Source organism: Heloderma suspectum, chromosome 2, assembly GCF_057233095.1.
Source record: "Heloderma suspectum isolate Gila_16-S chromosome 2, 16-S_ref, whole genome shotgun sequence".
Taxonomy (NCBI): domain Eukaryota; kingdom Metazoa; phylum Chordata; class Lepidosauria; order Squamata; family Helodermatidae; genus Heloderma; species Heloderma suspectum.
Window position 1 is genome coordinate 364834225 of NC_139459.1, and position 23089 is coordinate 364857313.

Consider the following 23089-nt stretch of genomic DNA (forward strand, 5'->3'; position numbering starts at 1 on the left):
AGCTTTTTTCCAAGCTAAATATGCCCTTTTTGCATCTCCATAGCAATTTGCATCCAAATCTTGGTGGCAAACCTCTAGGTTTTTTGCCAATACAAATTTAGTGGTGTGGCAGTGGCAGGAGTGTGGCCCCCAGGGATGGAAGGGATCCAGGGGCTGGGAATTGCCCCAGGCCCCCTGAAGTTGCTACTAGTTGTAGTAGGATGTGGTCTGGGGGAACATGCTGCAGGTACCTTGCTGATGCTAGGTAGGCTTGGGTCTGGTCAGAACCTGGATGGGAGACCAACACTGAGTCATCACAGAATAAACATGAGATATTAATCAAGTTATTTATTTGTTACGACGGCCAACCTTTCAACCCCCTCCCCCCTTTGCTGTGTGAAGACATCCACTGCCTTGCCATTCAATATCTTTTAGGCAGAGCAAATTCTGCTATTGGAAACTGAGGAAAGAACAGCACAACCTCTATATATGTCTATTCAGAGCGAAGTCCCATTGAGTTCAGTGGGGCCTACTCCCAGGTAAGTGGGTATAGGATTGCAGCCCTAGACATGTGGAGAAATCCTGCAAGAACCACCTTCTCCTGTATGAGCCAGCCTGAGCTTTTAAGACTGGATTCAGAGGCCCTGCTCTTCATCCACAGTCGCAAGGAGTATGATTGGCAGGTGCACCTTTTCAGTGGTGACACCAGAATCACAGAATGCCCTTCTGGGGCAGATTTGTTAAGCTCCCTTTCTTGGCTTTAGGAGGGCTTTTATATTCCTCAGTCAGATGCTGTGGTTTATATTTAATCTAAGGTTTGCTTACATGCGGTAGCCCTGGGGTCTCCAACATGGTGCCCATGGGCACCAACATACCCACAGACACCTCTCTTGGCCCTACCAGGCTCCCTGCTCCTCTTGATTTTAATTTTATTTCTTGTAATCCTGCAGGTTAAAAGGGGGTTGGACAAATTCCTGGAGGAAACGGCTATCAATGGCTATGAGTCCTGACGGCTATGTGCTACCTCCAGTACCAGAGGCAGTGAGGGTACACCAGTTGCTGGGGAACATGGGTGGGAAGGTGCTGTTGCGCTCATGCCCTGCTTGTGGGTTCCTGGTCAACAGCTGGTTGGCCACTGTGTGAACGGAATGCTGGACTAGATGGACCCTGGCTCTGATCCAGCATGGCTCGTCTTATGTTCTTATCATTATTTGGGTTCAAAAGAGGGGTTTTTAGAGCTCAGTCCCCCAACTCTGTCTTGTGCTCACAAGTACAAGACAGAATTGGGCTTCTGGAAAACAGGTGTTTGTGACCGGCCATGCCCACCATCCCAGCTTTTTGTGAATGGGCAAGTGCCCCCATGGCAGTCATGTTGTGAGAGCGCTCATGACACCCTCTAAAAATTCCAAATGTGCTCACTGATTTAAAAAGGCTGGGGCCCCCTGCATAATGACAGCATGTGGAACATAAACAAAGATTTTTGTGTCGCCCCTCTTACATCTTTCAAATTCCTCCTCAAAACTCACCTTTTCCATGAAATTTTTGGCGCTATACGCCTACCCTACTGCCATTGGCCATGCTGTCTGGGGTTGATGGAAATTGACCAACTTATCTGGAGATTAGGGCATGGAAGGCTGCCTTACTATAATGAAGGCTATGCAACTGAAAAATGCACTGAAAACTGCTGCCTTTTACTTCCCTCCCCTTGTCTAATTTGCGTCAAATATTAGATTGTAAGTACCTTGGGGCAGGGACATGTTATCATGTGCAAAATGCTGTGCACACCAATAGTGCTATAGAAAACAGTAACAAAGAGCCTGCACCGCTAGATCCCCCCCGCCCCCCGAACACCCCAAATGAAACAACACAAGAATCAATCTTTGTATTCTTTGGAGAACACTTAATGAAGGTGTCCAGGATGGCGATCCAAGAACTGGAGGAAGATGACATTCTAAAACACCTAAAGATGAGGCTCTTGCCTGTAGGGGGAAACACAACTGGGACCTGCAACAAAATGTTGCAGCATATAGTGCTCCACTAAGAATTCCAGCCACTTCAATCCACCTCCCTGCTGGTTTTCCTCCCCCACCCTTCCAAAAGTCAGTATTCTGTGGCCGCTGAGCATGCTCGGTCATCCTTCGGCTCTTTGAGGGTTTCCTCCCCTTAAGTTTTTTTCCCCTAAAGGTATTTTTTGTAGACCTGCAAACCTCAGGGTTCCCTCTAGCCTTGCTGATGCCCCCCTCTTGTGCCTGGGTGGTGCTGTTCTGGCTACCTAAGCAATGGCAGTCACAACTGGAACATTAGTAACAGAGGGAATTATGCCCTCCAACCCACAGCTAACTGGCTTCAATTTACTCTTTGCCTAGTGTATCACCCAAACTTAATGTCCTTATCTCTCCCCCTCTCTCATTTTAGCTCTCCTCCTCTCTCTGAGCTCCTTTTCTCCAAGGAACTCAGGGGATTGCTCATGGTCCCAAGGTTTATTCTCACAACATCCCTGTGTGGTAGGATAGGCTGAGAGGTAGGTCAGGCCCATGGTCATCCAGCTTTATGGCCAAGTGGGGATCTGAGGCCGATCTCTCTAGCTTGGGTCCAACACTCTAACCACGTTGCCTACCTTTGCTAAAATAAGAACCATCATATTTGTCTTTATTGCTGCTCCCTGCCCTACAAGGTACCTGTGAGTTCCCATCAGTGCCAGAGGCAGATCTGAATAACTGCTGACCTTTTAACTGTCAAGTGGGAAGCATAAGAACTAAGAACAGCCATACTAGATTAGACCAAGGTCCATCTTGTCCAGCATTCTGTTCACACAGTGGCCAACCAGCTGCCCCACTGGGAAGCCCACAAGTAGGACATGAGTGCAACAGCACCTTCCTGCCCATGTTCCCCAACCACTGGTGCACATAAGTATACTGCCTTTGATACTGGAGGTAGCATAGAGCCATGAGGGCTAGTAGCCATGGATAGCCTTATCCTCCATGAATTTGTATCATCCCCCTTTAAAGCCATCCAAATTGGTGGCTACCACTAAAGCTTGTGGTAACGAATTCCATAGCGCTGTGTGAAGAAGTCCTTCCTTTTATCTGCCCTGAATCTCCCATCACTCAGTTTCATGGGATGACCCCATTGGGTTCTAGCATGCTGCTTCTTTGTCACAGCAACCTTTATGTAAACTAGGTTCAATCTCCAGATTCACTGGTTAGGGCTAGGAAGAAGCCAGTGTGGTGTAGCGGTTAGTGTCGGACTGGAACTCGGGAGATCCAAGTTCTAGTCCTCCCTTGGCCATGAAGCTCACTGGGAGACTTTGGGCCAGTCACTGACTTTCAACACGTAACCCACCTCACAGGGTTGTTGCGAGGCTGAAAAGGAGAGGAGGAAGATCATGTACACTGCCTTGGGCTCCTTGGAGGAAAGGCACGATATAACTTTAACAAATAATTAAATAAATAAAAGACCCCCTATGTGAAATCCTAGAAAGCTGCAATGTAGCTGATGCCCTCCAGATATTTTGGATTACTGCCCCCCACCCCCAAATTCCTGAGCATTGGCCATCCTGGCTGGAACTGATGGAAATTGAAGTCCAAAACATCTGGAAAGCACAGGTTGGGGAAGGCCAGAGCAGTGGATGCAATCCTGAGGTCAGTGGTCCAACCTGATTAAAAACAGCTTCCTGTGTAAATACGATACAGCCTTAAGAATTCTGGAGAACCCATAAACGTTGGGAGGTTCTGTATTGCGGTGGCTCTGCTCCTACTTGGATAAATGATTCCAGAAGGTGGTTCTGGGGGATTACTGGCCTATCCCTTGGCTGTCATACTAAGGGGTTCCACAGGGCTCTTATTTCATCCCCCATGCTGCTCAACATCTACATGAAACTGCTGGGGGAAGTTATCCAGAGATGTGGACTGCAGTGTTACCAATCTGCAGATGACCCCCAGCTCCCTCTCTTGCTCATCAAATCCAGGTGAAGCACTGGGTGTTCTGAATGAGTGCCTGGGTACGGTACCAGATGAGGACTAACAAAATGAGACTCAGTCTGGACAAGGCTGGGGCTACTGCTAGTAGGTGGTTCTTCTGACCTGCTGAGTGACCAGTTTATCCTTCAGTTTTAAAAACCAGGGTTCATGCATTTTTAGATCTTTTCCCAGCTGCTGGCTTTTTGCTTTGGGTTTTATTCTGTTGTTTTAAATGTTTTAATCTTGTGTTTTAGTATTATGCGGTTTTACATTTTGTTTCCTGAACCGGCCAGAGAGCTTTGGCTATCGGCGGCCCAGAAATGTAAGTAAGTAAGTTAGCAATAAATAAATAAAATGTTTGCTCATTACTTTTGTGATATAACAAGAGCTCTGCTGAATCAGATCAAAGAACTAGTCCTGCGTCCTGCAGCCACCCAGATGCCTTTCGGAAGTTCACACTCCGAACAGAGAAAATAGCTCTTTCGTGCTGTTGCTCTGTAGTATGCCACCTCTAAGGCTGCAGCCTTATACACACTTATCAGGAAGTAAGCCCCACTGAACTCAATGAGTAGGCCTATATAGGGTTGCTTTGTAAACCTCTGACATTTTAGTCAGTCCTAATAAAGGTATTGCTTTATTCTTGCTTTTGCATTTTCTCCTAATGGAGCAAAATGGCTACTTGAAAAAACACAAAGGCAGCCATGTTGGCCATAAGAAAAATGCCAAAATCCATATAGTGCAATGCCTTTATTAGGCCAACTCAAAGATCACCCCAAAATGTGAAAGCTTTTGAGATCTCCAGATCTCTTCATCAGGCAAGACGTTACAAAAAGCAGGGTGTTGGTGTTGGGTATCGGAGTGGGAGTGGAAAGTTTGACTTTAATGTTGTCGCCAGGATGTCTGCACCATCAGGATCTTAAGGTGATGTGGAGGAGCAGGGTTTGCAGATATTCAGACTGGCCTCTACCAAGTGACGTGATGCTTTTCAGATCTCAGTGCCCCTAAGACCACTGGGAAGAAGAGCAAGCATTTAGTGATCCTCCATTTTTGAGAATACAAAATCCAGCTGCTAACTCAAAACTGTCTCCATCCTGGGCTAACCAGACAGGCTCCTTGGCTGACAGAAAACAGAACCAAGCCCATGGCTACCTGTCATTTTGCCCATGATAAAATTGTTGAGAGAGCAATCCTGTGGTCCATAGGATTGCTCTGAAAAACCCTTCCAAGGTTGGAGACAGCGCTCTGACCTTGGTAGGGAGAGTTGGAGATCCATCCCCCGCCCCATGCTGACTGCCCTCCGATGTCAGAAAAGCAACCTTGGATGAGGAAAGGTGGTGTTCTGGTGGGCGGGGAGGGTACAGAGAGGCCAGGATACGAGATATCCTGAGCCTCCTCCAGCCAACTTCCTTTCCCCTCCAAAGCGCCCTCACTAGATGGGCTTTTCAGTGAAAATTGCCAAAGAGAAAGGACGGAGAGGTGAAGATCATCTCCGCCTCTCCTCCTGCCCTGCTGGCTTCAGCTTAGCAGGGCATAGAAATCTTGGAAGCCTCTGAGTTCGGAGGCTTCCGAGCAGCGAGAGCACAATTGATAGTATTGCACCCTTAGCTTTTAAGGCAGAGATGGGGAACCTTTTTTCTGCCAAGGGCCACATTCCCTTGGGAGGTTATCTGTTGGCCATTATGCCAGTGGTGAGGGGGGCAGATCAAAGTGGGCAGCACCACCCCTTTTCTCTTTCTGCTACCCCCTTCTCTCTCTCTCTCTCCTTCTCCCTCTGTGCCCAGCAGGCTGCTGGGGAATAGACAGACTACTCTCGCCAGTGGTCTAAACTTGACCACTTGCAGAGGGATTTTGAAATTAAGCCAACGGCCATATGCAGCTGTAGGGTCTCAGGCTGCTTTAAGGTGACACAGGACACATGGTCATTTTAGGGGGCAAAAGACCAATTCCTCTGGAATTTGATAGCATGGAACAGAATGTTTGGAAATCTAGAACTGAATGGGGAAAACAAACACTTTTCACATAAATTCTACAAACCGCTGCATGTCCCTCAACTAAATTTAGCATCTTGCTTCATTTAAAATGCGTATGAATTCACACAACTAAATTTCCTGTCAACCCATCCCACCAACTCCAGGCTGGAGCTAACAATGGTCGAAAAGAAACCTATATAAAACAAGACTATTCCAAACAGTTTAAATATGAAAATCATCTAAGTGCGATCCAGTCATTTTAGTAGCTGCACACATTCATCAATAAGATGGGGGGAAATATTCCAAATTCTTTCATATCGACCCCCCATTTTTATTTGGAATTCCTAAGGGGACAGCATCAAATTTCTGAATTCTCAGACCTACGGTCCATTGGAGTTTTCTAAAGTTAAAAGATTGGAACATGGAGTTTAGCAACTGAATTTCTGCAACCATATCAGGCCGACTATGCATATGCTGGAATCTCCCAAGGATTTGGCTCCTGTCAAGGTATTTTAAGAATCTACCTATGACATGCGTTTTCCAGCTGTGAGTAATAGGAGACCTCAACCCTCATGTTCTGCACAGAAAAAAAAAAATCTATGAAGTTTCATTCTTGTTTTTTATATCTATACATTTGGTATCAGTTGAGCTCCAGCTAAATCTATTCACAGAGTTTAAACTTTTATAAGGTTTTCACGCCAAACTCTTTCCTATGTGAGCATCTGTAAGCTTGCATTCACATGTGGGTTTTCTGTTTATGAGAACAGAGGGATTAGAGGACATTTCCTCCCACGTTTATATGGTTTCTCTCGTGTGTGTACTCTTTCATGTTTTCTACAGTCAGAGCTAGAAATAAAACTTTTTCCACACTCACAGCATTCATACGGTTTTTCTCCTGTATGGGTTCTCATGTGCTTAGTAAGGGAGGATCTGTGACTCAAGCTTTTGCCGCACTCAGGGCATGAATATGGTTTCTCTCCAGTATGTGTTCTCTGGTGTGTAATAAGGTTTGATTTCAAATTGAAGCTTTGCCCACAGTCTGAGCATTTGTATGGTTTCTCCCCTGTGTGCGTTCGCAGATGTTTAGTAAGGGAAGATTTATCACTAAAACTTTTCCTACAGATGGAACATTCATAAGGTTTCTCCCCAGTATGTATTCTCCGGTGTGTAATAAGGTTTGACTTCCAATTAAAGCTTTGCCCACAGTCTGAGCAGGTATAAGGTTTCTCCCCTGTGTGTAACCTTTTATGGTTTATGAATTGATAGCTAGTGCTAAAGCTTTTCCCACACTCGGAGCATTCATATGGTTTTTGCCCAGTATGTTTTCTCTTGTGTATAACAAGGTCTCCTTTCTGGTTAAAGCTTTTCTCACAGTCTGAACATTTATGAGGTTTTTCTCCTGTGTGGGTCCTCTTGTGTGTTAGAAGATGCGATGTTTGACTAAAGCTTTGCTCACATTCTAAACACTTATATGGTTTCTCTCCTGTGTGGATCCTCTGGTGCTTATCGAGGATTTTCCTTTGGCTGAAGCTTTGTCCACATTCTGCACACTGATAAGGTTTCTCCCCTGTGTGGATTCTCACATGTGAAACCAGGTTCCCTTTCTGGCAGAAGCTTTGTCCGCACTCTAAACATTTATACGGTTTCTCTCCTGTGTGTATTCTTTTGTGTTTCGTAAGGTAAGAGGTGGTGTTGAAGCTTTTCCCGCACTCGGAGCATTCGTACGGTTTCTCTCCAGTATGGGTTCTCTCATGTACAATCAGGTCTGCTCTCCTGTTGGCAATTTTCCCACAGTACGTACATGCATGCAGCTTCTCTCCCTTTTGTATTTTCTGATTCTTAGGAAGGCCAAACCCCTGACAGAAGTTTTTTCCACACTCCGAGCCCACCTGTGTTGCCTCATGCCTCAAGAGTCTCTCCTGGAAGATTCCGTTACATAAGTTATTGTTGCCTTCCTCACAAAGTAAGGTGTGTGCTGGGCTCATCCACTGATGGTTTTCCTGCTGGGTTTCTGGTCCTTCTTGACTTCTAGGCATCTCTTCGACCTCAGGACCCCACAAAAACATTCCTTTGGCTCTTTCCAAGGATATTTCACCGACATCCATTTGCCCATGCCTTTCCAGTAGAGAAGTCTCCTTTGCACTTGTCCATACTTGGTCACTGCCTACTGGAACAAAGAGAATCATGATGTATTGGGAAGAGAAGACATTTCCACAAAAAGGAATGAAGTGAAGCAATCAATCCTATATCTTAATAGCAAACTCATTCTCTGAGTGTGAATCTTTATGTAGGAAAAATAGCACAATCCATACACAAGAGGAGGTATCAGCAGGCTTGAGGGAACCCTAATGTGGTAAAAACTGCCATAGATCTTTAGGGGAGAAAACATAACCTAAGCCAGAGGGAACCCTAATAAACAGCCCAATGAGGACTGAGCATACTCAGTGGGCACAGAATGTGAAGAATCCATTGGAAGGAAAACAGAAAACTCAGGGGGAGGGGGAACAGAATGGACTATCTTGAAAAAGGGCACAGCTGGCAGGGACCCTGAACAGAAGGACGCCACACTTGTATGGAACTAACATTAAAGAGCTATGAGATATTTTTGTCTTGGTATTTTATTTCCAGTCATTTTTATCCCACTTTTCTGTTTTGGAAAAACAAAACGTTTATTTATTTGATTTATTGAAGGATCTATAACCTGCCTTTAAGAAGTCCCACAAGGCCGCTGATGAATCTCAATACAACTTTAAAAACAAATCAAAATATGATAAAAGGGTTACGAGGACGACAGAACAGATTTTAAAAGTCACCCAGGATTGCAACAGTTCACTATTCTACTAGCCTTCCACCTAATGTTATTTATTTCATCATTTATACCCCCCCACCACTTCCCATCATAAAAATCCAACTCAAGGCAGCTTACAGATAAACTGAAAACATTCCTGATGACAAAACACAAATAAATGAAACAGCAGTAAAAACAGCATCCTAAAAACTGTATCAGCAATAGCAGACTGATCTTGTGCCAGATGGACAAGCAGCAGAATATACAAAAACCAGCAGTAATTTAAGAGCCACCAAGTCCTCTGCAACAGGGATGGAGAACAGCTTTCCCTTGAGTCTAAAAGATGTTAAAGAATGAGTGGGTGAATATGTGAGGGAGAAGGCATTCCGCAGACAGCATTCCACAACGAAGAACAGCGCCCCCTGCCTGTCTAAATGTGTGTTGGATTGTGGCAATCGTTGAAGCAAGCAAGCTGATGAGGTTTGGTCTCTATATCTGGCTTCAATAATATAACTTTGCTGCCATATTGCTTTTATCTTTCATTGATACGCATGATGGTTCCCATCAAGACAGGGATATCCTATAAACCAGCTTTTCCCAACCTCATACCCTGCAGATGTTGGGATTCAAAGAGGCGGGAAGTAACAGAGTAATAAATAAATAAATAACATTTATACCCCACCTTTCTTCCATTACGGAACTCAAGGTGGCTACATGTGGTTCCCAGGTGGTCTCCCCTCCAAGCACTGACCAGGACCAGGCCTCCTTAGCTTCAGCAAGATGGCTGTCTCATATGCCTTCAGACCAAGCCCTGGTCAGATATGTTGAAACCATCCAGAAGTTTCCTAACAGCATAACAGTCAGATCCTTACCCAACAAGTTGGCCTCCTCACAACCCTCCTCCTTGACCTCCAGAGAAAGCCGACCCTTTGCAATGTCTGAGGAATCCTGCTTTGACTTGGGGTAATTGACTGCCACATTTTTGAGAGCTCCTGGTAGCTGAAACAAAAAGCGAGGCAGAGGTGGGTGGGTGGAGAGAGATGCCATTTAGAAAGTTTGGGCAAATGCTAATCATTCTGCTCTCTCACAAGTGCCAATCCACTCCACACTGAGAACTCAGGCAGACCCAAAATGGGCTGTGGCCAATCCCTATAAAGCGGGGGGTGGTAGGGTACAGTGTAGGAAGACAGAAGGGTGGTGGGGAAGAAACCCTTTCGCTGCCCCTTTCCCCGCTAGACCTGGAGTCGGGACACGGCATTGATTTTACTGCTGGCTCCTTGATAATATTTTTAATTTTTTTTAAACATTCGATATTGCATTATTTTGACACTTCTGTTGCTGTATTTTGTTATTATTATTTATTGTATTTTAGTGTTGGTTAAGTTGTTGTTGTTTGGTTTTATAATTGTCAACTGAGGGCATTTGCCAGTTAGGTGATATACAAATCTAATAAATAAATAATATTGGGGGCAGGGCCCACCACTTAAAAAAAAAGCACTGGACAAGTGGGAGACTCCAGTGCCCTGGGTGATGTGATATTGGGAGCATTTTAATCATTATTGCTTTTACATTTTTCAAAAATCGGTTTTCAGTTGAGTTTTATCATTTATAACCCTAGATCATCACAATGTTACAAACGTCAGAATATCTTATGTATTACAAAAGTAAAAGTCGACAAATGAAACATAAATCAGAGAAAATGACTAATGATCCAGAACTAACAAACTTAACATAAAGATAATTATTTCCAATGTTTATAAAAGTGTTTGTTAGCCAAACCAAAGATAAAACATACGGGGTTAAAATTTTACAAAATTAACAATTAAATATCTCCAGAGCAACCTTTTACATCTGCCTTATGCAATCTGCTATAGACTTCAGCTAATCCCATTAGGAAAGTAGCAACTCTTCCCAAAGTTGTAATATCCTTTTTGGAAAGTAAGAAGTCTATCTTCAGAAAAACTGGCCAGTTTGTTCCAGTGGAGGCTGTTAGCTCCGATTTTGGTGGGGCTGTGCCAGATTTCAGTCAGAACCAGCCAAAACTCTAAAGGAGCTACCCAAGGTGCTGAACCTACTTTGAAGATAGGGTGAAGCACATTGGATAGCTCCTTTAGAGTTCTGGGTAGTTTTGACTGAAACCTGGAATGGATCCACAGCCCCACCGAAACCAGAGCCACCAGCCTCCACTGGTTTGTTCCATTTTAATTTTTTTTTAAGCACGTCAACGGGATATTTTTCTTTAATCTCTTGCATCAAAGAACAATAAGGAGCGCCTCCAGCAACACCAGACAGGCCGCTTAACAAGATCAGCCTCGGATGGCCTTCTCTCTGTCCCATCAGCCAGGGCAGCTAGACTGGTGGGGACAAGGGAGAGAGCCTTCTCTGTGGTGGCCCCCACTCTGTGGAACTCCCTCCCTAGGGAACTCTGCCATGCCCCCTCTTTAATGAGCTTCCGCCACGCATTAAAAACGTGGTTGTTCAGGCAAGCATTTGGGATGTTTATTTTATATCCCAAATTTTAGAAAATGTTTTTACTGTAGAATTTTATTGTTTTAAACTGTTTTATTATATCCCTTGTACATTGCCCAGAGTGGCTGGGTGACTAGCCAGCTGGGCAAACAAATGCCTAAATGGTAAGGTATCTTAGCTAGTCTTCCACCAAGGACTGTAGAGGGCCTTCTGTGAAACCCTTTTTATATTCTGTGAGCCAGTTTGAGCAACTGTTTTTTTTTGGTGAGGAAAAGCAGGCTGAAAAATTCTTAAACAAACAAATCAGTCAGTCAGTCAGTCACCTCTTGGGTTTCCTCAACCTCTTGGCCACAGGATTCCCTGAAGGGCCGGTGCTGGATTTCCAAGCTGACAACATTCTCCTCATCCAGAATCTCTTCCTTCACTCCTGCTGAGGAATCCATGTGCTTACCAGCCTCGCTGAGGAACTCACACCCTCCTCCAGGCTCTTGGCCGGCATCAGCTTCTCCCTCGACAGAAGCCAGGAACCCTTTCGTGTCCTCTCTCGAGATGGGCTCAAGCACCTGTGGAGTTCTCCTTTGCTTGTGAGGGGCCTGCATTGGCTCCAGGAGTCCCTGCCATTGGGCTTGCCAGCCCTGCTCTAGCTGCCCCTCGCTTGGTTCTTGCTTAATGCCTTGTGGAGCCGCCCTAGTTGGAAGCTCCCCGAGGGCTCCAATTTGGACAATGTGAGGTTCTCCTCCTCCTCCTGCCTCCAATCTCTCCCCAGCCTGGGTCCTGTTGGCTCCTGGTCTTCCATTTTGCATTCCTGGCTGCAACCCCTCAGCTGTAAAGGATACTGTGAACATAAGAACATAAGAAGGGCCCTGCTGGATCAGACCAAGGGTCCACCTAGTCCAGCATTCTGTTCGCACAGTGGCCAACCAGCTGTCAACCAGGAACCCACAAGCAGGGCATGAGCGCAACAGCACCCTCCCACCCATGTCCCCCAGCAACTGGTATACAGACTCACTGCCTCTGGTACTGGAAGTAGCACATAGCTATCACAACTAGTAGCTGCTGATAGCCTTTTCCTCCAAGAATTTGTCCAACCCCCTTTTAGCCTTCAGGGTTACAATCTAAGTGGATGTGGATTCATGAGAACAAAGCAAGATCAAAGCATAGTTCCACGTCCCGTGGCCCCTGCATCACTGAAATTCAGGGGCAAACCGCTATGGAGACTCAAAGGGCCAAGTGTAGCCTCTTTTCAAATATGGCTAAATGACATCGATTTTTTTTGTCGCCACTGCACCACCTAATTTTGGCAGTGTGGGAGCAGGAGGAAAGTAGCCTATGGAACAAGAAACGTCTTCCAAAATTGCCCGAAGTTGCCCACCCACCCCCTTTTTAAACAAATCACAGCTCCTCAAGTTTGGACGTTACAGGGAACTGTGGTTTGTTCAAAATCAAAAGTCAAAGCTTTCAATCTCCTCCCAAGCACAAAAGGAGAGAATGGAGGGGGGGGCATGTAACAGCCTGAAGTCTGCCACGGCTCACAGTGGGAAACCAGTGGAGGCTGGTGGCTATAATGTCAGTGGGGCAGGGGATCCACTCTGGGTTTCAGTCAGAACTGCTCCATACCTTGGATAGCTCCTTTAGAGTTCTGGCTGGTTCTGACTGAAACCTGGAGTGGATTCACCGCCCCACTGACATCGGAGCCACCAGCCTCCACTGTGGGAAACCATGATTTCTCATTACATCTGAACTGAGCCACTGACTGACCTCATATATTCTTGCTCAGAGTTTTGTCCCTCCTCAGTCTTTTTTTTTTTGTGGTCAGGCTGGACACACCAAACTCCCTCAGGCTTACCTGTTTATATTCTTTATTCAAATCCCTTTACCATCCTTGATAGTTCTGCTTTGCACCCTTTCTGATTTGTCAGAGAGATGCTATTAGCTGCTAAGTCTTGACTAGGCCAAGTGGTGGGAGCAATGGAGGCAGTTCTGTGCTTACTGCAGCTGCCATGGAAACCAGAGAGAAAAGAGATACTAACGTGCGCCGGGGGGGGGGGGATAAGATGGAGGGAGGGGGGAAATGGGCATAAATTCAGCCATATCACAGCATTCAAAATGGCCTGGTAGAACACGCTCTGAGTATACTGCTGCAGCTGTTGTCACTGGAACAAGACAGAGATGGTTTTGAAACGACACAAGATACAGGAGTTCAGGGATAGAATCCAACGTAAGTCCTACTTAGAGGAGACCCATTGACATGAATGGAACTTAAGTTAGTCATGACTAAATTCAGTTCCACTCATATCAATGGGTCTACTCTAAAGAGGACATATGCTGGATTTTACCCCAGATCTCCAAACATCCTTTTCGTTGAAAGCAGACATTTGGGGTTGGGAAGGGATTTGGATTCAGTGGTGCCATCAGGACAGAACTTTGGGGCGGAAGGCAAGGGCACCATTCAGCACAATGAGCAGGGCTGGCTGACCACACTTTAAAAGTTGAGATACATTACCATGTAGCCCCCACCCCATAAGGGAGTAAAGTAATATGCCAGGGTGAAGAACCTCTTTCAGCCCCAGGGCCAAATTCCATTTCAGAGAAGCTCTCGGGGGCCGCATTCCAGTGGTGGGCGGGGCCAAAGGCAAAAGAAGCAGAGCCCAAATTCTGCATATTTGAGCTTAAAGCTCTCACTGCCAGTAACCCAGCCTTAGGAGAGGCATTGCAACCTTTCAGAATGGGGGAAAAACTGCACAAAAGCTGGGAAATCACCAAATGAAAAGGGGTGGGGCCAGGGGAAAGGATTTCACCATCTGAGGAACCCCAAAAGGATGGCTTGGGACCCCAGGCAGCCTGGATTTGGCCTGCGGGCTTGAGGTTCTCCACCCCTGCAATACATTGGGTCTGTTCAGGTGTCACATTAAGCCACCACGGTTAGTGTTTTTGAGCGAACCACAGTGGCTTAGCATGTCGTGTGTGGGGTCAAAATCCCAACCACGATGGCTAGGAAACCACCCCAGCTAACCACCTCTCTGCAGTGGGGCTAAGAGGGCCCAGGGTGACTTAATGTGTCATGTGGTGGAATCTCCGTTGTTAAAAACGGCCACTCTGCGGCAAAACGTTGCAACTATAGAAACGGCAGCCTAGAGTGTCCACCATTTCCGGCAATGCTCTAGGCAGTGTAGCTGGACTTCATGGTTGCCGTCGCTGCAGGGATAACTGGTGGCAGCAGGAGGATGGCGTGGGAACACCAGAGCGAGGATGGGTAAGTAAACCATGGCATGCCGTGTGGTTCTCGGTCGTGTGCCACCTTTCCCCCTTTGTGTGTGAATAGGGCCATTACCATCTAAACAACAACCCCCCCAAACACAGACACACCTGCCAAGCTCTGGTCAATTAATCTATTGATTCAATTTGCATATGGAAATACACTGTTCCTGAAGCAAGAAGTATGCATCCTCTCTTTTTAGATGATGCACTTGTGTGTTGTAGGAGGCATAATCTTAGAAAAGGCATTCCTTCCTCTGTGTGTGTGTGTGTGTGTGTGTGTGTGCGCGTGAGAGAGAGAGAGAGAGAGAGGCAGGCAGGCAGGGAGAAGGTGTGTCTCTTTTAAGACAGCGCTTGCTACTTGCAATATTTAGAAGAATGGAAATGGAGGCTACTAGACCTTAGAATCATAGAATAGTAGGGTTGGAAGGGGCCTACAAGACCACGCGTCCAACCCCCTGCCCAAGGCAGGAATCTAAGTCAAAGCATCCCTAGCAGATGGCTGTTCAGCTTCATCTTGAATGCCTCCAGTGTGAGAGAGCCCACTTGTTTTAAAAAAAGCCTTCTACCAAGGGGATTGGTAGAGGAGGAACAGAGCAACCTGTCCTTCCTCCAAGAGCCCAATGCATTTCCATGCCAGTTGTGGAGGAACAGACTGTCCTTCCTGTGTGTCTAGCACAGACACTAAGTGGGCAATCTGTCCCACCTCCATTAGCCAGCTCACTCACCTGCATGGAATTCCCGGTCACCTACGGTGACTAGGAGAAGAGCAGTGAAACACAAGGCAGGATTAAACATTTTCTTAGCGATTCCTGTAAACCAGCCTTTCCCAACCTGACACCCAGCAGATGTGTTGGACTACAACTCCCACCATCCCCAAACAGCTGGCCAAACATGACCAGAGCCACAGTCCAACACATCTGGAGGGCACCAGGTTGGGGAAGACTGATCTAAGTGATGAATTATTGGAAGCTTATTACAAGTGGGCCCCTCTCAACAGCCACTCGCTGTATACGGCTGTCTACTTTTTTTTGTTCCCAGCACAGCTAAATTCTGAGCTTAGGCTGCCTTATTCCTTCCAGTCCTCTTTCTTTGTACGGTTTTAGCATTGCTTGGCCCTGGTCCGGATGGGTCTGGGTGCCTGAGACCCTCTTCTTGCTGCGATCAGCTGCACAGATACCCCCTTGATCTGGAGAGCAGCTTTGCAACCCTGCTCCACCAATTCCATTGGTCATTTACTTTTTATTAGCATTCATATACTCCCGCGTTTGCTAAAAAGCCACCAAGTGGGTGTACAACAATTCAAAAGAACAAAACCTTTGCCAACAATAAAAGAACCAAGATTAAAATTGCAATGTACAGTTTCAGTTGCAGTGTTTCTTTCTGTCTTCCGCCTCCGCCTCCCCACCGCGCGCCCCCAACGTACCTCTTCCAGCTGCTTTTGCTGTCTCTGGAAATCAGGCTCCAAAGGGTCTCTGGGCAATCTCCCCCACCCTTTTCCTTCCCACCTAAGCTCTGGAGTAGGGCAGGAAGAGGAAGTCGGTGCCCCTCCAAGATCCACCTCCATTTGCCTATCTAGGAACTAGAGCTTTGTCAGTTTAACCCTTCCTCTAAAAATAGCATACAGTCTTGCAAGTGCTGACGGCCCTATGCCCCTTCCAGGAGCAGAGGCAGTATGCCTGCGTACACCAGTTCCTGTCCTGCTTGTGGGCTTCCCACTGGGGCAGCTGGTTGGCCACTGTGTGAACAGAAGGCTTGATGAGATGGACCCTGGTCTGATACAGCATACATGTTCTCATGTTCTAAGGTGTTTACTCACTGTAAAGTATACAGTAATTCAAACCCAAGTTCCTATATTTGTTGTTTATTAGTTCAGTCGCTTCCGACTCTTCGTGACTTCATGGACCAGCCCACACCAGAGCTCCCTGTCGGCCGTCACCACCCCCAGCTCCCCCAAGGTCGAGTCCGTCACCTCCAGAATATCATCTATCCACCTTGCTCTTGGTCGGCCCCTCTTCCTTTGGCCTTCCACTTTCCCTAGCATCAGCATCTTCTCTGGGGTGTCCGGTCTTCTCATTATGTGGCCAAAGTACTTCAGTTTTGCCTTTAATATCCTTCCCTCAAGTGAGCAGTCTAGCTTTATTTCCTGGAGGATGGACTGGTTTGATCTTCTTGCAGTCCAAGGCACTCTCAGAATTTTCCTCCAGCACCACGGTTCAAAAGCATCTATCTCCCTTCGCTCAGCCTTCCTTATGGTCCAGCTCTCGCAGCCATAGGTTATTATGGGGAATACCATTGCTTTAACTATGCGGACCTTTGTTGTCAGTGTGATGTCTCTGCTCTTCACTATTTTGTCAAGATTTGTCATTGCTGTCCTCCCAAGAAGTAAACATCTTCTGATTTCCTGGCTGCAGTCAGCATCTGCAGTAATCTTTGCGCCTAGAAAGACAAAGTCTGTCACTGCCTCCATGTTTTCTCCCTCTATTTGCCGGTTATCAGTCAAGCTGGTTGCCATCATCTTGTTTTTTTTGAGGTTTAACTGCAACCCAGCTTTTGCACTTTCTTCTTTCACCTTCGTCATGAGGTTCCTCAGCTCCTCCTCGCTTTCAGCCATCAAAGTGGTATCATCTGCATATCCGAGATTGTTAATGTTTCTTCCAGCGATTTTAACTCCAGCCTTGGCTTCATCAAGCCCAGCATGTCGCATGATGTGTTCTGCGTACAGGTTGAATAGGTTTCAACAGGTTGAATAGGTGAGAGTATGCAACCCTGCCGTACTCCTTTCCCAATCTTAAACCAGTCTGTTGTTCGGTGGATTCAAGCCTAAGGCCATGTAAGTGCATATTCTTCCTCTGTTTAACCTTGCCTCTGCTTCATTCCCTTATGTCTGTTGTCTTCCTTGTGTGTATTTCTAAACTGTAAACCCCCTCAGTTCAGTTCAGGGAGCTATCCCTCATGGAGGACAGGGCTATCAATGGCTATTAGTCCTGATGGCTATGTGCTACCTCCAGTACCAGAGGCAGTATGCCTATGTGCACCAGTTGCTGGGGAACATGGGTGGGAGGGTGCTGCTGCACTCGTGTCCTGCTTGTGGGCTTTCTGTGGGCAGCTGGTCGGCCACTGTGTGAACAGAATGCTGGACTAGATGGACCCTGCGTCTGATCCAGCAGGGCTCTTCCTCTTGCGTTCATTGCAATTGGTGGGAAGCAAAAGTTCTTACTAGCACTTTTGATTGAAATTGGGTGCATCTTTCACCTCCTATCTTTTTCTGTAAAGCTTTCACCATCTTGTAGACTTGAATATTTGGAGCATGATTATGATACTAAGTTTGCAATCCTACACTCACTTGCTCAGGGAATAAGTCCTATTGAACTCAATGGGGCTTAATTCTAAGTACACATGTATAAGCTGAGCTGCTCGGCTTAAGTTTGTACTTCGTGTTTCGGTGCTTTGTTTTATATTTATAGTTACCTCCTTTGCTGTGATCTCCTTTCTCCTGAAAACTTAAATAAGGATAATTTAGAAAACAAAAACAAAGACTAATAGACTTGCAGTTGGAAAAGGCAAGCCCTATGAACCTTGAACCTCCCAGCTGTTCCAAACTTGGGAAATCCAAAAGGATCTCTCCTCCCCTAAGTAGGGGCTAGACTGGCGGGTGGGAGTGGGAATGTACATTTTTGGATTTCTGGTTTTCTTTTGAGAAAGTGCAGTTTGTGTTTTTAAGCCTTCCCCAACCTGGCACCCTCCAGAAGTTTTGGACTACAACTCCCATCAGTCTCAACTAGCATGGGCAGTGACCATGGATGATGGACATTGTAGTCCTGTAACATCCAGAGGGCACCAGGCATGTCTACTTAGAAGTAAGCAGACCCATTGAGTTCACTGAGCCTGATCTGCAGGCATATAGAATTGCAGCCTGAGTGACTCCTTTAGTAAGGAAGGATAGTCATGTTAGGCTGCTATTCTACACCTGTTTACCTGGCTGGGCATAAGTCCCATTGTGGGACTTTCTTCAGAGAAGACATAGGGTGCTTCCAGTCGGAAGGCTCCTACGCTACCAATCAAAAGACATCCTGCAATTATTCCACTTTTTTTTCCTTAACAAATTTTCTGCAGTAGAAAAACAACGGAACAAGCATTGGGGAAACACGGGAAGGTTATAAGAGGAAAATGACAACATCTGGACACACCCATACTGGAAGCTTTTATTAATTCTGGCATAAACATTCTTGCATCCACAAAAAGATTATGCCATCGTAAATTTGTGCTAGCCTTTCAGGTGCCATAAGATTCTCTGTCATTTAGTAAGGGGCGTGCGTGTGTGCGTGCACGTATGTGTATGTAGGGATGGCTGCAACCCTATTTAACTTAGTGATAATTACTCCTGAGTAGACAGGCACAGGATTGTGTGATGAGATGGCATACCTCCTCCTCCTCAGCATGCATGGAAGCACCCAATGAGGTTAATTCTCCAGTTTGCAAATGGGCACTGATGATTTTCCATACAGATTTGCAAAAACCAAACTAATAAAAGCCAGATTGCCATGACTGAAGGTGCTGGCAGATGAGGCTTTTATTGCATCATTGCTCTGCCTCATTCCCTGAAGTTTACAGGAGGTCGAGACAATGTCCTCTTCTACTTGTGACCCTCCCATGTTTTCTTACCGCTTCTTCCATCTTTTTCCTTAATGGAGAAAATCCATCAAGGAGAAAAAGACAGGTGGCTGGTGTCGTACTTTATGGAGGACAGTTCTGTATTTGAAGGGCTGCCAGAGGATGGTCCTCTATTTGAAAGTGTCCTCTGTTTGAAGTGCTGTCCAGTCCAAGGCCTGCTTAAAGATAAAAAAAACTTGCCTATGTGGTGGGATTCCCCACTGGTGCAAAGGTTTCGGGTCCAGGTCTTTGCCTTTGCTAGTGAAGTCACACAACAAGATATAACACACGCTACCAAACTGGGACTACTGTCTCTTTATATGGACTCTAATACACAAATAAGACATAAAGAGCTCCTGACTTTTTTCTGGACAGCAGCCAGGTTGGCCATAGCTGCTAACTGGAAATCAGCCAATGAACTTTCTCTTCTCACATGGAAACAGAAAATTTGGGACTATGCACTAATGGGGACCCCTTCATGGATCACTGCCTTGTTGTGGCGAAGGGGCTTGCGTAACTCAGTGAAGCCATAAGCTATGTCGTGCAGAGCCACCCAAGATGGACAGGTCATGGCGGAGAGTTCTGACAAAATGTGGTCCACTGGAGAAGGAAATGGCAACCCACTCCAGTATTCTTGCCAAGAAAACCCCATGGAACGTATCACAAGGCTAAAAGATATGACACCGGAAGATGAGCCCCTCAGGTCGGAAGGTGTCCAATATACTACTGGGGAAGAGCAGAGGGTATTTCCAAGTAGCGCCAGAAAGAGTGAAGCGCCTGGGCCAAAGCCGAAAGGACACTCAGCTGTGGATGTGTCTGGTGGTGAAAAGAAAGTCCGATGCTGTAAAGAACAATATTGTTTAGGAACCTGGAATGTAAGATCAATGAATCAAGGTAAGCTGGAGGTGGTCAAACATGAGATGGCAAGACTGAACATCGACATCTTGGGAATCAGCGAACTAAAATGGACAGGCATGGGCAAATTTTATTCAGGTGACCATCATATCTACTACTGTGGGCAAGAATCCCTTAGAAGAAATGGAGTAGCACTCATAGTCAACAAAAGGGTGGGAAAAGCAGTATTGGGGTACAATCTCAAAAACGACAGAATGATCTCAGTACGAATCCAAGGCAAACCATTCAACATCACAGTAATTCAAGTCTATGCCCCAACCACTGAGGCCGAAGAAGCTGAGGTTGATCGGTTCTATGAAGACCTACAACACCTTCTAGAACTAACACCAAAAAAAGATGTCCTCTTCATCATAGGGGATTGGAATGCTAAAGTAGGAAGTCAAGAAATACCGGGATAACAGGTAAGCATGGCCTTGGTGTACAAAATGAAGCAGGACAAAGGCTAATAGAGTTTTGCCTAGAGAACACGCTGATCATAGCAAACACGCTTTTCCAACAGCACAAGAGGCGACTCTACACATGGACATCACCAGATGGTCAATATCGAAATGAGATTGATTATGTCCTTTGCAGCCAAAGATGGAGAAGCTCCATACAGTCAGTAAAAACAAGACCTGGAGCTGACTGTGGCTCAGATCATGAGCTTCTTCTTGCAAAATTTCAGCTTAAATTGAAGAACGTCGGGAAAACCACTAAACCATTCAGGTATGACCTAAATCATATCCCTTATGAATATACAGTGGAGGTGAGGAATAGATTTAAGGAATTAGACCTGATAGACAGAGTGCCTGAGGAACTATGGACAGAGGTCCGTAACATTGTTCAGGCGGCAGCAACTAAATCCATCCGAAAGAAAAAGAAATTCAAGAAAGCCAAGTTGCTGTCTGATGAGGCTTTACAAGTAGCTCACGAAAGAAGGGAAGTGAAAAGCAAGGGAGAAAGGGGAAGATATACCCAAAAGAATGCAGAGTTCCAGAGAATAGCAAGGAGAGACAAGAAGGCCTTCTTAAATGAACAATGCAAAGAAATCGAGGAAAACAATAGAATGGGAAAGACTAGAGATCTTTTCAAGAAAATTGAAGATATCAAGGGAACGTTTTGTGCAAAGATGGGCATGATAAAGGACAAAAAAGGCAGGGACCTAACAGAAGCAGATGAGATTAAGAAGAGGTGGCAAGAATACACAGAAGAACTATACAGGAAAGATCTGAATGTCCCTGATAGTCACTGAACTTGAGCCGGACATCCTAGAGAGCGAAGACAAGTGGGCCTTAGGAAGCATTACTAACAACAAAGCTAGCAGAGATGTCAGTATTCCAGCTGAGCTATTTAAAATCCTAAAAGATGATGCTGTTAAAGTGCTGCACTCAGTATGCCAACACATTTGGAACACTCAACAGTGGCCACATGACTGGAAAAGGTCAGTTTACATTCCAGTTCCAAAAAAGGGCAACGCCAAAGAGTGTTCAAACTACTGCACAATTGCGCTCATTTCACATGCCAGCAAGGTTTGCTCAAAATCCTACAAGCTAGGCTTCAGCAGCATGTGAACCAAGAACTACCAGAAGTACAAGCGGGGTTTCGAAGAGGCAGAGGAACTAGAGATCAAATCGCCAACATTCACTGGATCATGGAGAAAGCAAGAGAATTCCAGAAAAACGTCTATTTCTGCTTCATTGACTACGCTAAAGCCTTTGATTGTGTGGATCACAACAAACTGTGGCAAATTCTTCAAGAGATGGGACTACCAGACCACCTTACCTGTCTCCTGAGAAACCTGTATGAGGGTCAAGAAGCAACAGTAAGAACCAGACATGGAACAACCGATTGGTTCAAAATTGGGAGAGGAGTACAACAAGGCTGTATATTGTTGCCCTGCTTATTTAATTTATATGCAGAGTACATCATGAGAAACGCCGGGTTGGATGAATCACAGGTCGGAATTAAGATTGCCGGGAGAATTACCAACAACCTCAGATACGCAGATGATACCACCCTAATGGCAGAAAGCGAAGAGGATCTAAAGAGCCTCTTGTTGAGGGTGAAAGCGGAGAGTGCAAAAGCTGGTTTGAAACTCAACATTAAAAAAACTAAGATCATGGCATCTGGCCCCATAACTTTCTGGCATATAGAAAGGGAAGAAATGGAAGCAGTGACAGATTTTACTTTCTTGGGCTCCAAGATCACCGCAGACGGTGACTGTAGCCATGAAATTAAAAGATGCTTGCTCTTTGGGAGGAAAGTTATGGCAAACCTAGACAGCATAGTAAGAAGCAGAGACATCACCTTACCGACAAAGGTCCGTATCATCAAAGCTATGGTTTTCCCAGTAGTAATGTATGGCTGTGAGAGCTGGACTATAAGGAAGGCTGAGCACCAAAGAATTGATGCTTTCGAACTGTGGTGCTGGAGAAGCCTCTTACGAGTCCCCTGGACTGCAAGGAGGTCAAATCAGTCCATCCTAAAGGAAATCAACCCTGAGTGCTCATTGGAAGGACAGATACTGAAGCTGAAGCTCAAATATTTTGGCCACCTAATGCGAAGAGAAAACCCACTGGAAAAGACCCTGATGCTGGGAAAGACTGAAGGCAAAAGGAGAAGGGGACAGCAGAGGATGAGATGGCTAGATAGCATCACGGATGCAATGAATATGGACTTGAGCACGCTCTGGGAGAGAGCGCAGGACAGGAAGGCCTGGCGTGCTCTGGTCCATGGGGTCACGAAGAGTCGGACATGACTCAACGACTGAACAACAACAACAACTAATGGGGAAGCTCACTAAATGTCTTCAGGTTCAAAGAGGCCAAGTAGAAATGGACATTTTTTACAGGATATGGTATCCGTTCACTGAATTCACCAATACTGAGAAGAATAAACAACCACCCCCGAAGACACATGGAACTCTATGGTGTGATCTATGAGGATGATGAGAGATAACTTTATCAAATAAGCTTGCTTGTACCAAATAGAGATCCTGAGTGGTCAGAAAGACGGTAAAGAAATTGACTCATGTGGTGTACTTAGATTTGTTACTGTTCATCGTTACTTTGAAAAATTCAGTAATAATAATAATAATAGAACCATCAGAAGGGAGGGAGAGC

At 45.7% G+C, this 23089-nt stretch overlaps 1 protein-coding gene across 4 annotated transcripts; it reads right to left on the minus strand.

The window, feature by feature from the left end:
- Positions 1-6087: 6087 nt before the first annotated feature.
- LOC146355763 (uncharacterized) lies at positions 6088-15937 on the minus strand. 4 transcript variants are annotated; one of them, XM_084830821.1, is made up of 4 exons: positions 15847-15937; positions 11617-12000; positions 9569-9695; positions 6088-8072 (listed from the first exon to the last, which is right to left on the minus strand). In XM_084830821.1, exons 2-4 carry the CDS (start codon positions 11662-11664, stop codon positions 6664-6666), a joined length of 1584 nt encoding a protein of 527 aa, XP_084686947.1. In that variant the 5' UTR covers positions 11665-12000; positions 15847-15937; the 3' UTR covers positions 6088-6663. The 4 variants fall into 4 exon arrangements, with proteins under 4 accessions (XP_084686947.1, XP_084686946.1, XP_084686945.1 ...); XM_084830820.1 differs by having other exon boundaries at positions 6088-8075; XM_084830819.1 differs by having other exon boundaries at positions 11489-12000.
- Between the last annotated feature and the right edge of the window lie 7152 nt (positions 15938-23089).